Source organism: Dendrobates tinctorius, unplaced genomic scaffold (assembly GCF_039654945.1).
Source record: "Dendrobates tinctorius isolate UK_male_01 unplaced genomic scaffold, ASM3965494v1 ptg000095l, whole genome shotgun sequence".
Taxonomy (NCBI): Eukaryota; Metazoa; Chordata; class Amphibia; order Anura; family Dendrobatidae; genus Dendrobates; species Dendrobates tinctorius.
This window is the reverse complement of record NW_027361763.1, coordinates 11,442,783-11,467,559: the sequence shown is the minus strand read 5'-3', so window position 1 is coordinate 11,467,559 and position 24,777 is coordinate 11,442,783. Positions and strand designations below refer to the sequence as shown.

Here is a 24,777-nt window from a genome sequence, read left to right as displayed (position 1 = left end):
TATTCTTGTACATAGGGGGCAGTATTATAATAGTTATATTCTTTTACATAGGGAGCAGTATTATAATAGTTATATTCTTGTACATAGTGGGCAGTATTATAATAGTTATGTTCTTTTACATAGGGAGCAGTATTATAGTAGTTATATTCTTGTACATAGGAGCAGTATTATAGTAGTTATATTCTTGTACATAGGGGGCAGTATTATAGTACATATATTCTTGCACATAGGAGCAGTATTATAGTAGTTATATTCTACTACATAGGAGCAGTATTATAGTAGTTATATTCTTGTACATAGGGGGCAGTATTATAGTAGTTTTATTCTTGTACATAGAGGCAGTATTATAGTAGTTATATTCTAGTGCATAGGAGCAATATTATAGTAGTTATATTCTTGTACATAGGGGGTAGTATTATAGTTATATTCTTTTACATAGTGGGCAGTATTATAGTAGTTATATTCTTGTATATAGAGGCAGTATTATAGTAGTTATATTCTTGTACATAGGAGCAGTATTATAGTAGTTATATTCTTGTACATTGGGGGCAGTATTATAGTAGTTATATTCTTGTATATAGAGGCAGTATTATAGTAGTTATATTCTTGTACATAGGAGCAGTATTATAGTAGTTATATTCTTGTACATTGGGGGCAGTATTACAGTAGTTATATTCTTGTACATAGGGGGAGTATTATAGTAGTTATATTCTTGTACATAGGAGCAGTATTATAGTAGTTATATTCTTGTACATAGAGGGCAGTATTATAGTAGTTATATTCTTGTACATAGGGGCAGTATTACAGTAGTTATTTCTTGTATATAGGAGCAGTATTATAGTAGTTATATTCTTGTACATAGGGGCAGTATTATAGTAGTTATATTATTGTACATAGGGGCAGTATTATAGTAGTTATATTCTTGTACATAGGGGCAGTATTATAGTAGTTATATTTTTGTACATAGGGGCAGTGTTATAGTAGTTATATTCTTGTACGTAGGAGCAGTATTATAGTAGTTATATTCTTGTACATAGGGGGCAGTATTATAGTAGTTATATTCCTGTACATAAGGGCAGTATTATGGTAGTTATATTCTTGTACATAGAGGCAGTGTTATAGTAGTTATATTCTTGTACATATGGGCAGTATTATTGCAGTTATATTCTTGTACATAGGGGGCAGTATTATTGTAGTTATATTCTTGTACATAGGGGCAGTATAATAGTAGTTCTATTCTTGTACGTAAGCGCAGTATTATAGCAGTTATATTCTTGTACATAGGAGCAGTATTATAGTAGTTATATTCTTGTACATAGGGGGCAGTATTATAGCAGTTATATTCTTGTACATAGGAGCAGTATTATAGTAGTTATATTCTTGTACATAGGGGCAGTATTATAGTAGTTATATTCTTGTACATAGGAGCAGTATTATAGTAGTTATATTCTTGTACATAGGAGCAGTATTATTGTAGTTATATTCTTGTACATAGGGGCAGTATTATAGCAGTTATATTCTTGTACATAGTGGGCAGTATTATAACAGTTATGTTCTTTTACATAGGGAGCAGTATTATAGTAGTTATATTCTTGTACATAGGAGCAGTATTATAGTAGTTATATTCTTGTACATAGGGGGCAGTATTATAGTACATATATTCTTGCACATAGGAGCAGTATTATAGTAGTTATATTCTACTACATAGGAGCAGTATTATAGTAGTTATATTCTTGTACATAGGGGGCAGTATTATAGTAGTTTTATTCTTGTACATAGAGGCAGTATTATAGTAGTTATATTCTAGTGCATAGGAGCAATATTATAGTAGTTATATTCTTGTACATAGGGGGTAGTATTATAGTTATATTCTTTTACATAGTGGGCAGTATTATAGTAGTTATATTCTTGTATATAGAGGCAGTATTATAGTAGTTATATTCTTGTACATAGGAGCAGTATTATAGTAGTTATATTCTTGTACATTGGGGGCAGTATTATAGTAGTTATATTCTTGTATATAGAGGCAGTATTATAGTAGTTATATTCTTGTACATAGGAGCAGTATTATAGTAGTTATATTCTTGTACATTGGGGGCAGTATTACAGTAGTTATATTCTTGTACATAGGGGCAGTATTATAGTAGTTATATTCTTGTACATAGGAGCAGTATTATAGTAGTTATATTCTTGTACATAGAGGGCAGTATTATAGTAGTTATATTCTTGTACATAGGGGCAGTATTACAGTAGTTATTTCTTGTATATAGGAGCAGTATTATAGTAGTTATATTCTTGTACATAGGGGCAGTATTATAGTAGTTATATTATTGTACATAGGGGCAGTATTATAGTAGTTATATTCTTGTACATAGGGGCAGTATTATAGTAGTTATATTCTTGTACATAGGGGCAGTGTTATAGTAGTTATATTCTTGTACGTAGGAGCAGTATTATAGTAGTTATATTCTTGTACATAGGGGGCAGTATTATAGTAGTTATATTCCTGTACATAAGGGCAGTATTATGGTAGTTATATTCTTGTACATAGAGGCAGTGTTATAGTAGTTATATTCTTGTACATATGGGCAGTATTATTGCAGTTATATTCTTGTACATGGGGGAAGTATTATAGTAGTTATATTCTTGTACATAGGGGGCAGTATTATTGTAGTTATATTCTTGTACATAGGGGCAGTATAATAGTAGTTCTATTCTTGTACGTAAGCGCAGTATTATAGCAGTTATATTCTTGTACATAGGAGCAGTATTATAGTAGTTATATTCTTGTACATAGGGGGCAGTATTATAGCAGTTATATTCTTGTACATAGGAGCAATATTATAGTAGTTATATTCTTGTACATAGGGGCAGTATTATAGTAGTTATATTCTTGTACATAGGGGCAGTATTATAGTAGTTATACTCTTGTGTATAGGAGCAGTATTATAGTAGTTATATTCTTGTACATAGGGGCAGTATTATAGTAGTTATATTCTTTCACATAGGAGCAGTATTATAATAGTTATATTCTTGTACATACGGGCAGTATTATAGTAGTTATATACTTGTTTATTGGTGCAGTATTATAGTAGTCATATTCTTGTACATAGGAGCAGTGTTATATTAGTCATATTCTTGTACATAGGGGCAGTATTATAGTAGTTATATTCTTGTACATAGGGGCAGTATTATAGTAGTTTTATTCTTATACATAGGGGCAGTATTATAGTAGTTATATTCTTGTACATAGGGGCAGTATTATAGTAGTTATATTCTTGTACATAGGGGAAAGTATCATAATAGTTTTATTCTTGTACATAGGGGGCAGTATTATATTAGTTCTATTCTTGTACATAGGAGCAGTATTATAGTAGTTATATTCTTGTACATAGGAGCAGTATTATAATAGTTACATTTTTGTGCATAGGGGGCAGTATTATAATAGTTATATTCTTGTACATAGCGGCAGTATTATAGTAGTTATATTCTTGTACATAGGGGGCAGTATTATAATAGTTATATTCTTGTACATAGTGGGCAGTATTATAATAGTTATATTCTTTTACATAGGGAGCAGTATTATAGTAGTTATATTCTTGTACATTGGGGCAATATTATAGTAGTTATATTCTACTACATAGGAGCAGTATTATAGTAGTTATATTCTTGTACATAGGGGGCAGTATTATAGTAGTAATATTCTTGTACATAGAGGCAGTATTATAGTAGTTATATTCTAGTGCATAGGAGCAATATTATAGTAGTTATATTCTTGTACATAGGGGGTAGTATTATAGTTATATTCTTTTACATAGTGGGCAGTATTATAGTAGTTATATTCTTGTATATAGAGGCAGTATTATAGTAGTTATATTCTTGTACATAGGAGCAGTATTATAGTAGTTATATTCTTGTACATAGGGGGCAGTATTATAGTAGTTATATTCTTGTACATAGGGGCAGTATTACAGTAGTTATTTCTTGTATATAGGAGAAGTATTATAGTAGTTATATTCTTGTACATAGGGGCAGTATTATAGTATTTATAATCTTGTACATAGGGGGCAGTATTATTGTAGTTATATTCTTGTACATAGGGGCAGTATTATAGTAGTTCTATTCTTGTACATAAGCGCAGTATTATAGCAGTTATATTCTTGTACATTGGAGCAGTATTATAGTAGTTATATTCTTGTACATAAGGGGCAGTATTATAGCAGTAATATTCTTGTACATAGGAGCAGTATTATAGTAGTTATATTCTTGTACATAGGGGCAGTATTATAGTAGTTATATTCTTGTACATAGGGGCAGTATTATAGTAGTTATACTCTTGTGTATAGGAGCAGTATTATAGTAGTTATATTCTTGTACATAGGGGCAGTATTATAGTAGTTATATTCTTTCACATAGGAGCAGTATTATAATAGTTATATTCTTGTACATAGGGGCAGTATTATAGTAGTTATATACTTGTTTATTGGTGCAGTATTATAGTAGTCATATTCTTGTACATAGGAGCAGTGTTATATTAGTCATATTCTTGTACATAGGGGCAGTATTATAGTAGTTATATTCTTGTACTTAGGGGCAGTATTATAGTAGTTTTATTCTTATACATAGGGGCAGTATTATAGTAGTTATATTCTTGTACATAGGGGCAGTATTATAGTAGTTATATTCTTGTACATAGGGGAAAGTATTATAATAGTTTTATTCTTGTACATAGGGGGCAGTATTATATTAGTTATATTCTTGTACATAGCGGCAGTATTATAGTAGTTATATTCTTGTACATAGGGGGCAGTATTATAATAGTTATATTGTTGTACATAGTGGGCAGTATTATAATAGTTATATTCTTTTACATAGGGAACAGTATTATAGTAGATATATTCTTGCACATAGGAGCAGAATTATAGTAGTTATATTCTACTACATAGGAGCAGTATTATAGTAGTTATATTCTTGTACATAGGGGCAGTATTATAGTAGTTATATTCTTGTACATAGAGGCAGTATTATAGTTGTTATATTCTAGTGCATAGGAGCAATATTATAGTAGTTATATTCTTGTACATAGGGGGTAGTATTATAGTTATATTCTTTTACATAGTGGGCAGTATTATAGTAGTTATATTCTTGTACATAGGGGGCAGTATTATAGCAGTTATATTCTTGTACATAGGAGCAATATTATAGTAGTTATATTCTTGTACATAGGGGCAGTATTATAGTAGTTATATTCTTGTACATAGGGGCAGTATTATAGTAGTTATACTCTTGTGTATAGGAGCAGTATTATAGTAGTTATATTCTTGTACATAGGGGCAGTATTATAGTAGTTATATTCTTTCACATAGGAGCAGTATTATAATAGTTATATTCTTGTACATACGGGCAGTATTATAGTAGTTATATACTTGTTTATTGGTGCAGTATTATAGTAGTCATATTCTTGTACATAGGAGCAGTGTTATATTAGTCATATTCTTGTACATAGGGGCAGTATTATAGTAGTTATATTCTTGTACATAGGGGCAGTATTATAGTAGTTTTATTCTTATACATAGGGGCAGTATTATAGTAGTTATATTCTTGTACATAGGGGCAGTATTATAGTAGTTATATTCTTGTACATAGGGGAAAGTATCATAATAGTTTTATTCTTGTACATAGGGGGCAGTATTATATTAGTTCTATTCTTGTACATAGGAGCAGTATTATAGTAGTTATATTCTTGTACATAGGAGCAGTATTATAATAGTTACATTTTTGTGCATAGGGGGCAGTATTATAATAGTTATATTCTTGTACATAGCGGCAGTATTATAGTAGTTATATTCTTGTACATAGGGGGCAGTATTATAATAGTTATATTCTTGTACATAGTGGGCAGTATTATAATAGTTATATTCTTTTACATAGGGAGCAGTATTATAGTAGTTATATTCTTGTACATTGGGGCAATATTATAGTAGTTATATTCTACTACATAGGAGCAGTATTATAGTAGTTATATTCTTGTACATAGGGGGCAGTATTATAGTAGTAATATTCTTGTACATAGAGGCAGTATTATAGTAGTTATATTCTAGTGCATAGGAGCAATATTATAGTAGTTATATTCTTGTACATAGGGGGTAGTATTATAGTTATATTCTTTTACATAGTGGGCAGTATTATAGTAGTTATATTCTTGTATATAGAGGCAGTATTATAGTAGTTATATTCTTGTACATAGGAGCAGTATTATAGTAGTTATATTCTTGTACATAGGGGGCAGTATTATAGTAGTTATATTCTTGTACATAGGGGCAGTATTACAGTAGTTATTTCTTATATATAGGAGAAGTATTATAGTAGTTATATTCTTGTACATAGGGGCAGTATTATAGTATTTATAATCTTGTACATAGGGGGCAGTATTATTGTAGTTATATTCTTGTACATAGGGGCAGTATTATAGTAGTTCTATTCTTGTACATAAGCGCAGTATTATAGCAGTTATATTCTTGTACATTGGAGCAGTATTATAGTAGTTATATTCTTGTACATAAGGGGCAGTATTATAGCAGTAATATTCTTGTACATAGGAGCAGTATTATAGTAGTTATATTCTTGTACATAGGGGCAGTATTATAGTAGTTATATTCTTGTACATAGGGGCAGTATTATAGTAGTTATACTCTTGTGTATAGGAGCAGTATTATAGTAGTTATATTCTTGTACATAGGGGCAGTATTATAGTAGTTATATTCTTTCACATAGGAGCAGTATTATAATAGTTATATTCTTGTACATAGGGGCAGTATTATAGTAGTTATATACTTGTTTATTGGTGCAGTATTATAGTAGTCATATTCTTGTACATAGGAGCAGTGTTATATTAGTCATATTCTTGTACATAGGGGCAGTATTATAGTAGTTATATTCTTGTACTTAGGGGCAGTATTATAGTAGTTTTATTCTTATACATAGGGGCAGTATTATAGTAGTTATATTCTTGTACATAGGGGCAGTATTATAGTAGTTATATTCTTGTACATAGGGGAAAGTTTTATAATAGTTTTATTCTTGTACATAGGGGGCAGTATTATATTAGTTATATTCTTGTACATAGCGGCAGTATTATAGTAGTTATATTCTTGTACATAGGGGGCAGTATTATAATAGTTATATTGTTGTACATAGTGGGCAGTATTATAATAGTTATATTCTTTTACATAGGGAACAGTATTATAGTAGATATATTCTTGCACATAGGAGCAGAATTATAGTAGTTATATTCTACTACATAGGAGCAGTATTATAGTAGTTATATTCTTGTACATAGGGGCAGTATTATAGTAGTTATATTCTTGTACATAGAGGCAGTATTATAGTTGTTATATTCTAGTGCATAGGAGCAATATTATAGTAGTTATATTCTTGTACATAGGGGGTAGTATTATAGTTATATTCTTTTACATAGTGGGCAGTATTATAGTAGTTATATTCTTGTATATAGAGGCAGTATTATAGTAGTTATATTCTTGTACATAGGAGCAGTATTATAATAGTTATATTTTTGTACATAGGGGGCAGTATTATAGTAGTTATATTCTTGTACATAGGAGCAGTATTATAGTAGTTATATTCTTGTACATAGGGGGCAGTATTATAGTAGTTATATTCTTGTACATAGGGGCAGTATTACAGTAGTTATTTCTTGTATATAGGAGCAGTATTATAGTAGTTATATTCTTGTACATAGGGGCAGTATTATAGTAGTTATATTCTTGTACATAGGGGGCAGTATTATTGTAGTTATATTCTTGTACATAGGGGCAGTATTATAGTAGTTCTATTCTTGTACATAAGCGCAGTATTATAGCAGTTATATTCTTGTACATAGGAGCAGTATTATAGTAGTTATATTCTTGTACATAAGGGGCAGTATTATAGTAGTTATATTTTTGTACATAGGAGCAGTATTATAGTAGTTATATTCTTGTACATAGGGGGCAGTATTATAGTAGTTATATTCTTGTACATAGGGGCAGTATTATAGTAGTTATATTCTTGTACATAGGAGCAGTATTATAGTAGTTATATTCTTGTACATAGAGGGCAGTATTATAGTAGTTATATTCTTGTACATAGGGGCAGTATTACAGTAGTTATTTCTTGTATGTAGGAGCAGTATTATAGTAGTTATATTCTTGTACATAGGGGCAGTATTATAGTAGTTATATTCTTGTACATAGGGGCAGTATTATAGTATTTATATTCTTGTACATAGGGGCAGTGTTATAGTAGTTATATTCTTGTACGTAGGAGCAGTATTATAGTAGTTATATTCTTGTACATAAGGGGCAGTATTATAGTAGTTATATTCCTGTACATAAGGGCAGTGTTATAGTGGTTATATTCTTGTACATAGGGGCAGTGTTATAGTAGTTATATTCTTGTACATATGGGCAGTATTATTGCAGTTATATTCTTGTACATGGGGCAGTATTATAGTAGTTATATTCTTGTACATAGGGGGCAGTATTATTGTAGTTATATTCTTGTACATAGGGGCAGTATTATAGTAGTTCTATTCTTGTACATAAGCGCAGTATTATAGCAGTTATATTCTTGTACATAGGAGCAGTATTATAGTAGTTATATTCTTGTACATAAGGGGCAGTATTATTGTAGTTATATTCTTGTACATAGGGGCAGTATTATAGTAGTTCTATTCTTGTACATAAGCGCAGTATTATAGCAGTTATATTCTTGTACATAGGATCAGTATTATAGTAGTTATATTCTTGTACATAGGGGCAGTATTATAGTAGTTATATTCTTTCACATAGGAGCAGTATTATAATAGTTATATTCTTGTACATAGGGGCAGTATTATAGTGGTTATATACTTGTTTATAGGTGCAGTATTATAGTAGTCATATTCTTGTACATAGGAGCAGTGTTATATTAGTCATATTCTTGTACATAGGGGCAGTATTATAGTAGTTATATTCTTGTACATAGGGGCAGTATTATAGTAGTTATATTCTTGTACATAGGGGAAAGTATTATAATAGTTATATTCTTGTACATAGCGGCAGTATTATAGTAGTTATATTCTTGTACATAGGGGGCAGTATTATAATAGTTATATTCTTGTACATAGTGGGCAGTATTATAATAGTTATATTCTTTTACATAGGGAGCAGTATTATAGTAGTTATATTCTTGTACATTGGGGCAGTATTATAGTAGATATATTCTTGCACATAGGAGCAGTATTATAGTAGTTATATTCTACTACATAGGAGCAGTATTTTAGTAGTTATATTCTTGTACATAGAGGCAGTATTATAGTAGTTATATTCTAGTGCATAGGAGCAATATTATAGTAGTTATATTCTTGTACATAGGGGGTAGTATTATAGTTATATTCTTTTACATAGTGGGCAGTATTATAGTAGTTATATTCTTGTATATAGAGGCAGTATTATAGTAGTTATATTCTTGTACATAGGAGCAGTATTATAGTAGTTATATTCTTGTACATAGGGGGCAGTATTATAGTAGTTATATTCTTGTACATAGGAGCAGTATTATAGTAGTTATATTCTTGTACATAGGGGGCAGTATTATAGTAGTTATATTCTTGTACATAGGGGCAGTATTATAGTAGTTATATTCTTGTACATAAGGGCAGTATTATAGTAGTTATATTCTTGTACATGGGGCAGTATTATAGTAGTTATATTCTTGTTCATAGGGGGCAGTATTATTGTAGTTATATTCTTGTACATAGGGGCAGTATTATAGTAGTTCTATTCTTGTACATAAGCGCAGTATTATAGCAGTTATATTCTTGTACATAGGAGCAGTATTATAGTAGTTATATTCTTGTACATAGGGGGCAGTATTATTGTAGTTATATTCTTGTACATAGGGGCAGTATTATAGTAGTTCTATTCCTGTACATAAGCGCAGTATTATAGCAGTTATATTCTTGTACATAGGAGCAGTATTATAGTAGTTATATTCTTGTACATAGGGGCAGTATTATAGTAGTTGTATTCTTTCACATAGGAGCAGTATTATAATAGTTATATTCTTGTACATAGGGGCAATATTATAGTGGTTATATGCTTGTTTATAGGTGCAGTATTATAGTAGTCATATTCTTGTACATAGGGGCAGTATTATAGTAGTTATATTCTTGTACATAGGGGCAGTATTATAGTAGTTTTATTCTTATACATAGGGGCAGTATTATAGTAGTTATATTCTTGTACATAGGGGCAGTATTATAGTAGTTATATTCTTGTACATAGGGGAAAGTATTATAATAGTTTTATTCTTGTACATAGGGGGCAGTATTATATTAGTTATATTCTTGTACATAGGAGCAGTATTATAGTAGTTATATTCTTGTACATAGGAGCAGTATTATAATAGTTACATTCTTGTGCATAGGGGGCAGTATTATAATAGTTATATTCTTGTACATAGCGGCAGTATTATAGTAGTTATATTCTTGTACATAGGGGGCAGTATTATAATAGTTATATTCTTGTACATAGTGGGCAGTGTTATAATAGTTATATTCTTTTACATAGGGAGCAGTATTATAGTAGTTATATTCTTGTACATTGGGGCAGTATTATAGTAGATATATTCTTGCACATAGGAGCAGTATTATAGTAGTTATATTCTACTACGTAGGAGCAGTATTATAGTAGTTATATTCTTGTACATAGAGGGCAGTATTATAGTAGTTATATTCTTGTACATAGGGGCAGTATTACAGTAGTTATTTCTTGTATGTAGGAGCAGTATTATAGTAGTTATATTCTTGTACATAGGGGCAGTATTATAGTAGTTATATTCTTGTACATAGGGGCAGTATTATAGTATTTATATTCTTGTACATAGGGGCAGTGTTATAGTAGTTATATTCTTGTACGTAGGAGCAGTATTATAGTAGTTATATTCTTGTACATAAGGGGCAGTATTATAGTAGTTATATTCCTGTACATAAGGGCAGTGTTATAGTGGTTATATTCTTGTACATAGGGGCAGTGTTATAGTAGTTATATTCTTGTACATATGGGCAGTATTATTGCAGTTATATTCTTGTACATGGGGGCAGTATTATAGTAGTTATATTCTTGTACATAGGGGGCAGTATTATTGTAGTTATATTCTTGTACATAGGGGCAGTATTATAGTAGTTCTATTCTTGTACATAAGCGCAGTATTATAGCAGTTATATTCTTGTACATAGGAGCAGTATTATAGTAGTTATATTCTTGTACATAGGGGGCAGTATTATTGTAGTTATATTCTTGTACATAGGGGCAGTATTATAGTAGTTATATTCTTGTACATAGGGGGCAGTATTATAGTAGTTATATTCTTGTACATAGGATCAGTATTATAGTAGTTATATTCTTGTACATAGGGGCAGTATTATAGTAGTTATATTCTTTCACATAGGAGCAGTATTATAATAGTTATATTCTTGTACATAGGGGCAGTATTATAGTGGTTATATACTTGTTTATAGGTGCAGTATTATAGTAGTCATATTCTTGTACATAGGAGCAGTGTTATATTAGTCATATTCTTGTACATAGGGGCAGTATTATAGTAGTTATATTCTTGTACATAGGGGCAGTATTATAGTAGTTTTATTCTTATACATAGGGGCAGTATTATAGTAGTTATATTCTTGTACATAGGGGCAGTATTATAGTAGTTATATTCTTGTACATAGGGGAAAGTATTGTAATAGTTATATTCTTGTACATAGCGGCAGTATTATAGTAGTTATATTCTTGTACATAGGGGGCAGTATTATAATAGTTATATTCTTGTACATAGTGGGCAGTATTATAATAGTTATATTCTTTTACATAGGGAGCAGTATTATAGTAGTTATATTCTTGTACATTGGGGCAGTATTATAGTAGATATATTCTTTCACATAGGAGCAGTATTATAGTAGTTATATTCTACTACATAGGAGCAGTATTATAGTAGTTATATTCTTGTACATAGGGGGCAGTATTATAGTAGTTATATTCTTGTACATTGAGGCAGTATTATAGTAGTTATATTCTAGTGCATAGGAGCAATATTATAGTAGTTATATTCTTGTACATAGGGGGTAGTATTATAGTTATATTCTTTTACATAGTGGGCAGTATTATAGTAGTTATATTCTTGTATATAGAGGCAGTATTGTAGTAGTTATATTCTTGTACATAGGAGCAGTATTATAGTAGTTATATTCTTGTACATAGGGGCAGTATTATAGTAGTTATATTTTTGTACATAGGAGCAGTATTATAGTAGTTATATTCTTGTACATAGGGGGCAGTATTATAGTAGTTATATTCTTGTACATAGGGGAAAGTATTATAATAGTTTTATTCTTGTACATAGGGGGCAGTATTATATTAGTTATATTCTTGTACATAGGAGCAGTATTATAGTAGTTATATTCTTGTACATAGGAGCAGTATTATAATAGTTACATTCTTGTGCATAGGGGGCAGTATTATAATAGTTATATTCTTGTACATAGCAGCAGTATTATAGTAGTTATATTCTTGTACATAGGGAGCAGTATTATAACAGTTATATTCTTGTACATAGTGGGCAGTATTATAATAGTTATATTCTTTTACATAGGGAGCAGTATTATAGTAGTTATATTCTTGTACATTGGGGCAGTATTATAGTAGATATATTCTTGCACATAGGAGCAGTATTATAGTAGTTATATTCTACTACATAGGAGCAGTATTATAGTAGTTATATTCTTGTACATAGGGGGCAGTATTATAGTAGTTATATTCGTGTACATAGAGGCAGTATTATAGTAGTTATATTCTAGTGCATAGGAGCAATATTATAGTAGTTATATTCTTGTACATAGGGGGTAGTATTATAGTTATATTGTTTTACATAGTGGGCAGTATTATAGTAGTTATATTCTTGTATATAGAGGCAGTATTATAGTAGTTATATTCTTGAACATAGGAGCAGTATTATAGTAGTTATATTCTTGTACATAGGGGGCAGTATTATAGTAGTTATATTCTTGTACATAGGAGCAGTATTATAGTAGTTATATTCTTGTACATAGGGGGCAGTATTATAGTAGTTATATTCTTGTACATAGGAGCAGTATTATAGTAGTTATATTCTTGTACATAGGGGGCAGTATTATAGTAGTTATATTCTTGTACATAGGGGCAGTATTATAGTAGTTATATTCTTGTACATAAGGGCAGTATTATAGTAGTTATATTCTTGTACATGGGGCAGTATTATAGTAGTTATATTCTTGTTCATAGGGGGCAGTATTATTGTAGTTATATTCTTGTACATAGGGGCAGTATTATAGTAGTACTATTCTTGTACATAAGCGCAGTATTATAGCAGTTATATTCTTGTACATAGGAGCAGTATTATAGTAGTTATATTCTTGTACATAGGGGGCAGTATTATTGTAGTTATATTCTTGTACATAGGGGCAGTATTATAGTAGTTCTATTCTTGTACATAAGCGCAGTATTATAGCAGTTATATTCTTGTACATAGGAGCAGTATTATAGTAGTTATATTCTTGTACATAGGGGCAGTATTATAGTAGTTATATTCTTTCACATAGGAGCAGTATTATAATAGTTATATTCTTGTACATAGGGGCAGTATTATAGTGGTTATATGCTTGTTTATAGGTGCAGTATTATAGTAGTCATATTCTTGTACATAGGAGCAGTGTTATATTAGTCATATTCTTGTACATAGGGGCAGTATTATAGTAGTTATATTCTTGTACATAGGGGCAGTATTATAGTAGTTATATTCTTGTACATAGGGGAAAGTATTATAATAGTTTTATTCTTGTACATAGGTGGCAGTATTATATTAGTTATATTCTTGTACATAGGAGTATTATTTTAGTAGTTATATTCTTGTACATAGGAGCAGTATTATAATAGTTACATTCTTGTGCATAGGGGGCAGTATTATAATAGTTATATTCTTGTACATAGCGGCAGTATTATAGTAGTTATATTCTTGTACATAGGGATCAGTATTATAATAGTTATATTCTTGTACATAGTGGGCAGTATTATAATAGTTATATTCTTTTACATAGGGAGCAGTATTATAGTAGTTATATTCTTGTACATTGGGGCAGTATTATAGTAGATATATTCTTGCACATAGGAGCAGTATTATAGTAGTTATATTCTACTACATAGGAGCAGTATTATAGTAGTTATATTCTTGTACATAGGGGGCAGTATTATAGTAGTTATATTCGTGTACATAGAGGCAGTATTATAGTAGTTATATTCTAGTGCATAGGAGCAATATTATAGTAGTTATATTCTTGTACATAGGGGGTAGTATTATAGTTATATTCTTTTACATAGTGGGCAGTATTATAGTAGTTATATTCTTGTATATAGAGGCAGTATTATAGTAGTTATATTCTTGAACATAGGAGCAGTATTATAGTAGTTATATTCTTGTACATAGGGGGCAGTATTATAGTAGTTATATTCTTGTACATAGGAGCAGTATTATAGTAGTTATATTCTTGTACATAGGGGGCAGTATTATAGTAGTTATATTCTTGTACATAGGGGCAGTATTATAGTAGTTATATTCTTGTACATAAGGGCAGTATTATAGTAGTTATATTCTTGTACATAGGGGCAGTATTATAGTAGTTATATTCTTGTTCATAGGGGGCAGTATTATTGTAGTTATATTCTTGTACATAGGGGCAGTATTATAGTAGTTCTATTCTTGTACATAAGCGCAGTATTATAGCAGTTATATTCTTGTACATAGGAGCAGTATTATAGTAGTTATATTCTTGTACATAGGGGGCAGTATTATTGTAGTTATATTCTTGTACATAGGGGCAGTATTATAGTAGTTCTATTCTTGTACATAAGCGCAGTATTATAGCAGTTATATTCTTGTACATAGGAGCAGTATTATAGTAGTTATATTCTTGTACATAGGGGGCAGTATTATTGTAGTTATATTCTTGTACATAGGGGCAGTATTATAGTAGTTCTATTCTTGTACATAAGCGCAGTATTATAGCAGTTATATTCTTGTACATAGGAGCAGTATTATAGTAGTTATATTCTTGTACATAGGGGCAGTATTATAGTAGCTATATTCTTTCACATAGGAGCAGTATTATAATAGTTATATTCTTGTACATAGGGGCAGTATTATAGTGGTTATATGCTTGTTTATAGGTGCAGTATTATAGTAGTCATATTCTTGTAGATAGGAGCAGTGTTATATTAGTCATATTCTTGTACATAGGGGCAGTATTATAGTAGTTATATTCTTTTACATAGGGGCAGTATTATAGTAGTTTTATTCTTATACATAGGGGCAGTATTATAGTAGTTATATTCTTGTACATAGGGGCAGTATTATAGTAGTTATATTCTTGTACATAGGGGAAAGTGTTATAATAGTTTTATTCTTGTACATAGGGGGCAGTATTATATTAGTTATATTCTTGTACATAGGAGCAGTATTATAGTAGTTATATTCTTGTACATAGGAGCAGTATTATAATAGTTATATTCTTGTACATAGCGGCAGTATTATAGTAGTTATATTCTTGTACATAGGGGGCAGTATTATAATAGTTATATTCTTGTACATAGTGGGCAGTATTATAATAGTTACATTCTTTTACATAGGGAGCAGTATTATAGTAGTTATATTCTTGTACATTGGGGCAGTATTATAGTAGATATATTCTTGCACATAGGAGCAGTAGAATAGTAGTTATATTCTACTACATAGGAGCAGTATTATAGTAGTTATATTCTTGTACATAGGGGGCAGTATTATAGTAGTTATATTCGTGTACATAGAGGCAGTATTATAGTAGTTATATTCTAGTGCATAGGAGCAATATTATAGTAGTTATATTCTTGTACATAGGGGGTAGTATCATAGTTATATTCTTTTACATAGTGGGCAGTATTATAGTAGTTATATTCTTGTATATAGAGGCAGTATTATAGTAGTTATATTCTTGTACATAGGAGCAGTATTATAGTAGTTATATTCTTGTATTTAGGGGGCAGTATTATAGTAGTTATATTCTTGTACATAGGATCAGTATTATAGTAGTTATATTCTTGTACATAGGGGCAGTATTATAGTTGTTATATTCTTGTACATAAGGGCAGTATTATAGTAGTTATATTCTTGTACATAGGGGCAGTATTATAGTGGTTATATTCTTGTACATAGGCGCAGTGTTATAGTAGTTATATTCTTGTACGTAGGAGCAGTATTATAGTAGTCATATTCTTGTACATAGGGGGCAGTATTATAGTAGTTATATTCCTGTACATAAGGGCAGTATTATAGTAGTTATATTCTTGTACATAGGGGCAGTGTTATAGTAGTTATATTCTTGTACATATGGGCAGTATTATTGCAGTTATATTCTTGTACATGGGGGCAGTATTATAGTAGTTATATTCCTGTACATAGGGGGCAGTATTATTGTAGTTATATTCTTGTACATAGGGGCAGTATTATAGTAGTTCTATTCTTGTACATAAGCGCAGTATTATAGCAGTTATATTCTTGTACATAGGAGCAGTATTATAGTAGTTATATTCTTGTACATAGGGGCAGTATTATTGTAGGTAAATTCTTGTACATAGGGTCAGTATTATAGTAGTTCTATTCTTGTAGATAAGCGCAGTATTATAGCAGTTATATTCTTGTACATAGGAGCAGTATTATAGTAGTTATATTCTTGTACATAGGGGCAGTATTATAGTAGTTATATTCTTGTACATAGGGGCAGTATTATAGTAGTTATACTCTTGTGTATAGGAGCAGTATTATAGTAGTTATATTCTTGTGCTTATTGGTAGTATTATTGTAGTTATATTCTTTCACATAGGAGCAGTATTATAATAGTTATATTATTGTACATAGGGGTAGTATTATAGTAGTTATATTCTTGTACATAGGGGCAGTGTTATAGTAGTTATATTTTTGTACATAGGGGCAGTGTTATAGTAGTTATATTCTTGTACATGGGGGCAGTATTATAGTAGTTATATTCTTGTACATAGGGGCAGTATTATAGTAGTTATATTCTTGTACATAGGAGCAGTATTACAGTAGTTATATTCTTGTACATAGGGGGCAGTATTATAGTAGTTATATTCTTGTACATAGGGGCAGTATTATAGTAGTTATATACTTGTATATAGGGGCAGTATTATAGTAGTTATATTCTTGTACATAGGGGCAGTATTATAGTAGTTATATTCTTGTACATAGGTGTAGTGTTATGTAGGGCTCCTCATAGTAATAATGCCCCCTCTGTGCCTCATAGTAATAATGCCCCCTCTGTGCCTCCTCATAGTTATAATGCCCCCTCTGTGCCTCCTCATAGTTATAATGCCCCCTCTGTGCCTCCCCATAGTAGTAATGCCCCCTCTGTGCCTCCTCATAGTAATAATGCCCCCTCTGTGCCTCCTCATAGTAATAATGCCCCCTATGTGCCACCTCATAGTAATAATGCCCCCTCTGTGCCTCCTCATAGTATTAATGCCCCCTCTGTGCCTCCTCATAGTAATAATGCCTCCTCTGTGCCTCCTCATAGTAATAATGCCTCCTCTGTGCCTCCTCATAGTATTAATACCCCCTCTGTGCCTCCTCATAGTAGTAATGCCTCCTCTGTGCCTCCTCATAGTAATAATGCCCCCTCTGTGCCTCCTCATAGTAATATTGCCCCCTCTGTGCCTCCTCATAGTAATAATGCCCCCTCTGTGCCTCCTCATAGTAATAATGCCCCCTCTGTGCCTCCTCATAGTAATAATGCCTCATCTGTGCCTCATCATAGTAATAATGCCCCCTCTGTGCCTCCTCATAGTAATAATGCCCCCTCTGTGCCTCCTCATAGTAATAATGCCTCCTCTGTGCCTCCTCATAGTAATAATGCCCCCTCTGTGCCTCCTCATAGTAATAATGCCCCCTCTGTGCCTCCTCATAGTAATAATGCCTCCTCTGTGCCTCCTCATAGTAATAATGCCTCCTCTGTGCCTCCTCATAGTATTAATGCCCCCTCTGTGCCTCATCATAGTAATAGTGCCTCCTCTGTGCCTCCTCATAGTAATAATTCCTCCTCTGTGCCTCCTCATAGTAATAATGCCCCCTCTGTGCCTCCTCATAGTAATAATGCCCCCTCTGTGCCTCCTCATAGTAATAATGCCTCCTCTGTGCCTCCTCATAGTAATATTGCCCCCTCTGTGCCTCCTCATAGTAATAATGCCCCCTCTGTGCCTCCTCATAGTAATAATGCCTCCTCTGTGCCTCCTCATAGTAATAATGCCCCCTCTGTGCCTCCTCATAGTAATAATGCCTCCTCTGTGCCTCCTCATAGTAATAATGCCTCCTCTGTGCCTCCTCATAGTAATAATGCCTCCTCTGTGCCTCCTCATAGTAATAATGCCCCCTCTGTGCCTCCTCATAGTAATAATGCCCCCTCTGTGCCTCCTCATAGTAATAATGCCTCCTCTGTGCCTCCTCATAGTAATAATGCCCCCTCTGTGCCTCCTCATAGTAATAATGCCTCCTCTGTGCCTCCTCATAGTAATAATGCCTCCTCTGTGCCTCCTCATAGTAATAATGCCCCCTCTGTGCCTCCTCATAGTAATAATGCCCCCTCTGTGCCTCCTCATAGTAATAATGCCTCATCTGTGCCTCCTCATAGTAATAATGCCCCCTCTGTGCCTCCTCATAGTAATAATGCCCCCTCTGTGCCTCCTCATAGTAATAATGCCTCCTCTGTGCCTCCTCATAGTAATAATGCCTCCTCTGTGCCTCCTCATAGTAATAATGCCCCCTCTGTGCCTCCTCATAGTAGTAATGCCTCCTCTGTGCCTCCTCATAGTAATAATGCCTCCTCTGTGCCTCCTCATAGTAATAATGCCCCCTCTGTGCCTCCTCATAGTAATAATGCCCCCTCTGTGCCTCCTCATAGTAATAATGCCCCCTCTGTGCCTCCTCATAGTAATAATGCCCCCTCTGTGCCTCCTCATAGTAATAATGCCTTCTCTGTGCCTCCTCATAGTAATAATGCCTCCTCTGTGCCTCCTCATAGTAATAATGCCCCCTCTGTGCCTCCTCATAGTAATAATGCCCCCTCTGTGCCTCCTCATAGTAATAATGCCCCCTCTGTGCCTCCTCATAGTAATAATGCCCCCTCTGTGCCTCCTCATAGTAATAATGCCCCCTCTGTGCCTCCTCATAGTAATAATGCCTCCTCTGTGCCTCCTCATAGTAATAATGCCTCCTCTGTGCCTCCTCATAGTAATAATGCCTCCTCTGTGCCTCCTCATAGTAATAATGCCTCCTCTGTGCCTCCTCATAGTAATAATGCCCCCTCTGTGCCTCCTCATAGTAGTAATGCCTCCTCTGTGCCTCTTAATAGTAATAATACCAGAATCACCAGATAGCCCATCCGGTCCTGGCCAGATATCACTGTTATATCTCTACCTTACTGGCGTCTTATTGCTCAGGAGTAGTCGTTCTATCACTATATGGCCGAACACTATGATGGAACCCGACAGACCCCATAAGGCTGTGTGCACACGCTGCGGATTTTGCTGCGGTGTACAGTACCATTATTCCCTATGGGAATCAAAAACCGCAGTGCAGACGGTGCGGAATTTTCCACGCGGATTATCTGCGGTTTTCAATCCGCAGAAAGAATTGACATGTCAATTCTTTCTGCGGATTCTGCTGCGGTTTGCCATCTCCTCCATTGAGGAGATGAAAAACCGCAGGGCCAAACCGCAGAGCAATCCGCAGGTAAAACCGCAGGTATTTTGATCTGCGGATTTTACAAAATCTGCGCGGATAAATCCGCACCTAATCGGCAGCGTGTAACGCACGTGTGAACATCCCCTTTCACCAGTAGAGGGCAGCATTTTATTTAGCTGCGGTCTTTTGATAAAGCTAATGGTGTGTTGGTTAAACTACTACTCCCAGCATCCTCTTGCAGAAAGCTCATTATTAGCAGCATGCAGTCACCTGCCCCCTGATAATCCCCTAGTCTGCGCTGCTAGGTGGGGTCAGCCCACGGTGACATAATAGGACTTTTCTATGATGGTACAGTAGATCCCAGCTCTGCAGCCTCATCCCCCCCCTGCTCCTCCTTGTGCACATGTCAGATTCTCCTCCCCATTGGTGACTCATATAATGCTGGCTGCAGGCCCAGGGCATGGAAACAGATCTGCCATTCACTGCAGCTGCCTCCACAATGCAGTTCTTTCCTCCCGTACACATCCATCTGCAGAGGTACAACGCCAGCCGCCGTGGGTAAGGGCATCGCTTTCCTCCCCAAGGACAAGTGTAACATTCTTTCTACATAACACTTGGAATTTTGGCGCAGCTTCAAGGACTTTTCCAATGGGGATTTCCACTCCTGGCATCATTCATGCCTCTAATTTTTAAAAATTTTCGAGGAAAAAACTTTATTTATTTATTTTTTTATCTTGTTTTAATCTATTTTATTTTAGTGTGTTTTGTTTTATTTTATGTAGTTTATATTACTAGAATATCTATAAGATATTTTTATTTTAAGCATTTCCTAAGATGATGGCGTTTGTGTAGGGTCACGAGGATAAATCTCTAAGACTTCAGTATTTTGAGCCTCTGGATGTTTCTACTCACAGACAGCAAGCAGAGAGAAAAGGATGAGGAACAGAAAGGAAAAAGTATATTCAAAAGTTACGGAACCTTTCGTCAAACAATGACTATATAATAGTTACTTGAAACTGGGAAAACTCCTTTCACACCTTCCTGGCACATTTTTCCTTTATCCTATATTTTATCATATTTAAATATTGCATTTTGTAATGTTTTTCATGTAATCGGTCAATTATCGAACCTTAAATTGTGGTTACAAATCAGGAACTAGTGCTGCGAGAGATAAGGGGCACGTAAGATATCGACGTGCCCCTTATCTCTCGCCATCAGCTGTTACCGAGAATATGGTATGACTGTGCAATGTAAGAACGGAAAATACCAATTTCAATCTCTTTTTACTCTGTAAATGTCATAGCTGTATATTTTATAGAATTGTGTTTTGTTTTTGTTTTGTTTTGTTTTTTTAAATTCCTGCAACAACAATGCTTGAGATGACTGTATATTGTGCTTATACCTTAAAGAATCCTTCCTTAGTAAAGAAGGGAATAGCTGGGGGTTGGAAATACAGATTGATGGCCTCTAGGGTGCCAGCAAGCTATTTTACCATGGCCAAGTTATTCAGATACAGGGCTAGAGTAGTAAACTCCACCTGTACCCTGAGTGAAAGAAAAGCCTGGCTGCAAATCTCAATGCCAGTATGAGTGCCAAAAGTTTAGGTTAGTGGTAGTTTTCTTTGTAGATGCTTTAAACACTGACTAAATACCAGCAAGTTCAGTCTAATCCCATAGAATATAAATACTAGTATGCCCTTCCAATCTACACATAATAGCCCCCCATTCTTTGAAAAAGCCAATAAGCTAGGTTGACCTAAACCACTAAACGTTTTAGCCCCATTATGCTAGTATCTGTAGTCCTATGGCAAATTGACCATTCCCTTTCCTCCCACAATGAGTGACTCTCATGATTTTCCATATACCAACTAAATGTTGGTTCAATAATCAGAACCGTAACGGGTTCTGCACTCACCCCTAGACTTCCTATTTTATTTATTTTATGCTGTGGTTAAATTTAATCCCTCTTCATTTCTTCTGAATCTGGAAAATTTGGATCCTGGAAACAAAGTTTCAGTGAGCACACATAATGCTGTGGGCTTGTCATTGCCATCTCTTTGTCTCCTGTGGAATTTTCCAGCCAGGAGGGAGTAGCAGAGGAAACATAGGATTGTAAAACTGGAGGAATGTTGTGAAGGAGGCTGCTGCATCAATGAAGGGATGGCAATGAAGGTCCAAACTATTTGAGGAGGTGAAGAGTTCTACAGGAAAAACACTATTGTTGTATATTGGGGAATTGCACTCTAGTATTTTTCCAGTTCATGCCTATTTTGGAAATATCTTCCTTTAGGACGTGATTGAGGTAGATGCCGCTCTCTAGGCATCAGTTTGAATGGTTATGTTGACCATCAGCACATTGTAACAATTCTTCTCTTACCAACAATCACATGATACAGGCTACTGGAAATGGTGCCAGTGTTCTGCTAACAGTGCCAGGAGAGCATATGCAGGAAATGGTTCCCAGCATAAAAGTACAGATTTGAGGTTATATACAGTATGCACTAAAATAGATTACACAGCATTATAAGAAAGATAATGCTTGCTTTCTCCCAAAAACGTTGTCACGGTGCTAACTTTAAAACAAACTTCTACGGTACTGCATACATCACATGGTCAAGTGTGGCTTTAATCTTAAGTTCTATATACACTTGAGCTCAGTTCAGACCCTCTACTTCAGATTTTATAGTAGTAGGAAAAATAACATTACAACTTGGTAGAAACTGACTGTCCCCATTACAATTCAGTACGGTCTGTTGTGTGCCAGTGTGATATACATTGTGTGATGGATCTAGCTGAATGTCATGAATTTCATTATTATTGTTATTATTAGCAACAAATGAGGACATAGCCTTACATACAAAGCCTATCCAGATTCTACCTTCACTTGAGTTGGGATGTGTGTAGTCCCCATAGCGGTACCCCTTAGATGTGACGTAGTATTAACAACTGATAAGGTCCAGTTTGATTACTTCAACCATCATGCTGTTGTGTTTTTCATTTTTTTTTTTTTTTATAAAATAAAGTTTGTATTTACATGATTTTACTAATTTCTCCTCTCTGTTAATCCTGCAGCCCATCCATGAGCCCGGATTTCCAGCACTATAGCTTCAGAATGCCGAATATTGGATTCCAGAACCTCCCTCTCAACATCTATATCGTAGTGTTCGGCACTGCTATATTCGTCTTCATCTTGAGCCTGCTCTTCTGCTGCTACCTGATACGGTAAGTTCTGATTACTCGCCTTATTTCTTATGACTTTAAATAGGATTAAAAAACAATTCCTGGCACCCTTCCTACTCTTTTAGAAAGTTGCCACTGTAGACGTAGGTCTTGCGCCTTCTGCACAAGACTGCCATCATCCTCTATGGATAACTAATGTCTGGGGTCTACTGATTCGCGGGACTCGCCCTATAGAAGCCATAACTGGGACATGGCCGTACTCCGCTCATGTCCTGCACACACTCTTGTCACTAGAACAAGCCTAGGGGATGACCCAAATATATTCTTTGCACTTCCTGACAATCACCATATAAAATGATGCATCAGGGATTGAGAGGGACGCCCGGTGAATAATCCCTACAGGGAACTCCAGTTTTATAAGATGCTCCAGTAATGTGACTCCTGAAGAAGCCGTCACTGAGTCACTGCGATCTGCTAAACCAGGGGCAGAATGTGATCCGTCCTACACAAATGTCAGATGCTGTCTGCTCCGGACAATAAAGCAGAACTCCACCATTCAGCAATTAATTCTGCAGAATGTTGCATTACATAATGTGTCTGTAGCTGATGGGCATCTCGCCGGATGGCGGTATACTGCTATACTGTGTGCCGCAGATCATGCAGCCTGCAGAGAATGAGATGCTCTACAGAGTATGTGGCTTCTCGTGTATAGTAGTATATTGTTAATCTGTAGAGCATATAACTGATGCTTACTGTATACGGTATAGATATAGCAAACGTCAGAATTGTTAGGCACAAAAAGGTAGGATTTTATAGCAGTATTTATTTAAGCACTGTATGGCAGTATGATATCGGCTATTGAGGCTTATGGAAGTATTATCTAAGGGGTGGATCACACACCCGTTTTTTGGCGTCCGTCAAAATCCGCCGTTTTGGAACAAAACGGATCCGCCATTTTTTTTTTTGGCGGATCTGTTTTTTTTCCCATAGACTTGCATTAGTGGCTAAAGCGGATCCGTCCGAAAAACAGATCCCGGTAGCATGCGTTTGTGGCAAAACGGAAACGGATCTGTTTTTTCACACTTTGGCGGACGCCAAAAAACTGATGTGTGAAACCGTCCTTAGGCACTATGTGGGATTTTAAGGACTAAGGATTAATATGGTCTCTATGTGGCAGTATTATCTAAGCACTTTGTGGGCTTTTAAGGCTTAATGGTCACTATGTGACAGTGATGTGTTAACTGTTAAGGATTAGTGTGGCCACTATATGGCAGTATTATTGGCACTCTTTACAGGAGTATGTGAATGCATGATAGTAAGTGAGCACTATGGTACATTACATTATATTACTATGGTAATAATTTGTAGCAGTGATATGTTGGAAGTATGTGGGCGTTTAAAGGTGTATTATGAGGATGCTTCACATTATATGGTCACCATATGGTAATATTATATGGTAGTCTTGTGCACTGTTATGTTTTTTATGCAGGAGTATCTTGGGGTGATATTACACGACCGTATTAATCAAGCACTGTGTGTAGTATTATTATCTTGGTTTGTCATGGCGGTATTATGTAGATTGAAATTACAAGAAAATTTAAACTGGGTGACATTCCTGCTTCCCTGAGTCCTATCTTCTAGTGCATAGCGATATGTATATCCTGTATGTGGCACACGTGGATATTATGGCAGGATGATACAGAAATCTTGTTCCAAACGTAACCCCCTCCCCCCCCTTATT

General features: G+C 34.3%; 1 protein-coding gene across 6 annotated transcripts in view; it reads left to right on the top strand.

Moving 5' to 3' along the window:
- Nucleotides 1-24,777, top strand: part of LOC141098755 (RING finger protein 24) — a 113,924-nt gene that overhangs the window by 71,417 nt on the left and 17,730 nt on the right. For 3 of the 6 annotated variants that reach the window (XM_073586727.1, XM_073586726.1, XM_073586725.1), the window contains one exon: nucleotides 22,929-23,078. In XM_073586727.1, coding sequence (XP_073442828.1) covers nucleotides 22,936-23,078 — 143 coding nt within the window. In that variant the 5' untranslated portion in view covers nucleotides 22,929-22,935. Of the gene's footprint in view, nucleotides 1-19,806; nucleotides 20,416-20,771; nucleotides 20,814-22,928; nucleotides 23,079-24,777 lie in introns of those variants that run through there. The other 3 variants (XM_073586728.1, XM_073586724.1, XM_073586722.1) reach the window with 3 other exon arrangements.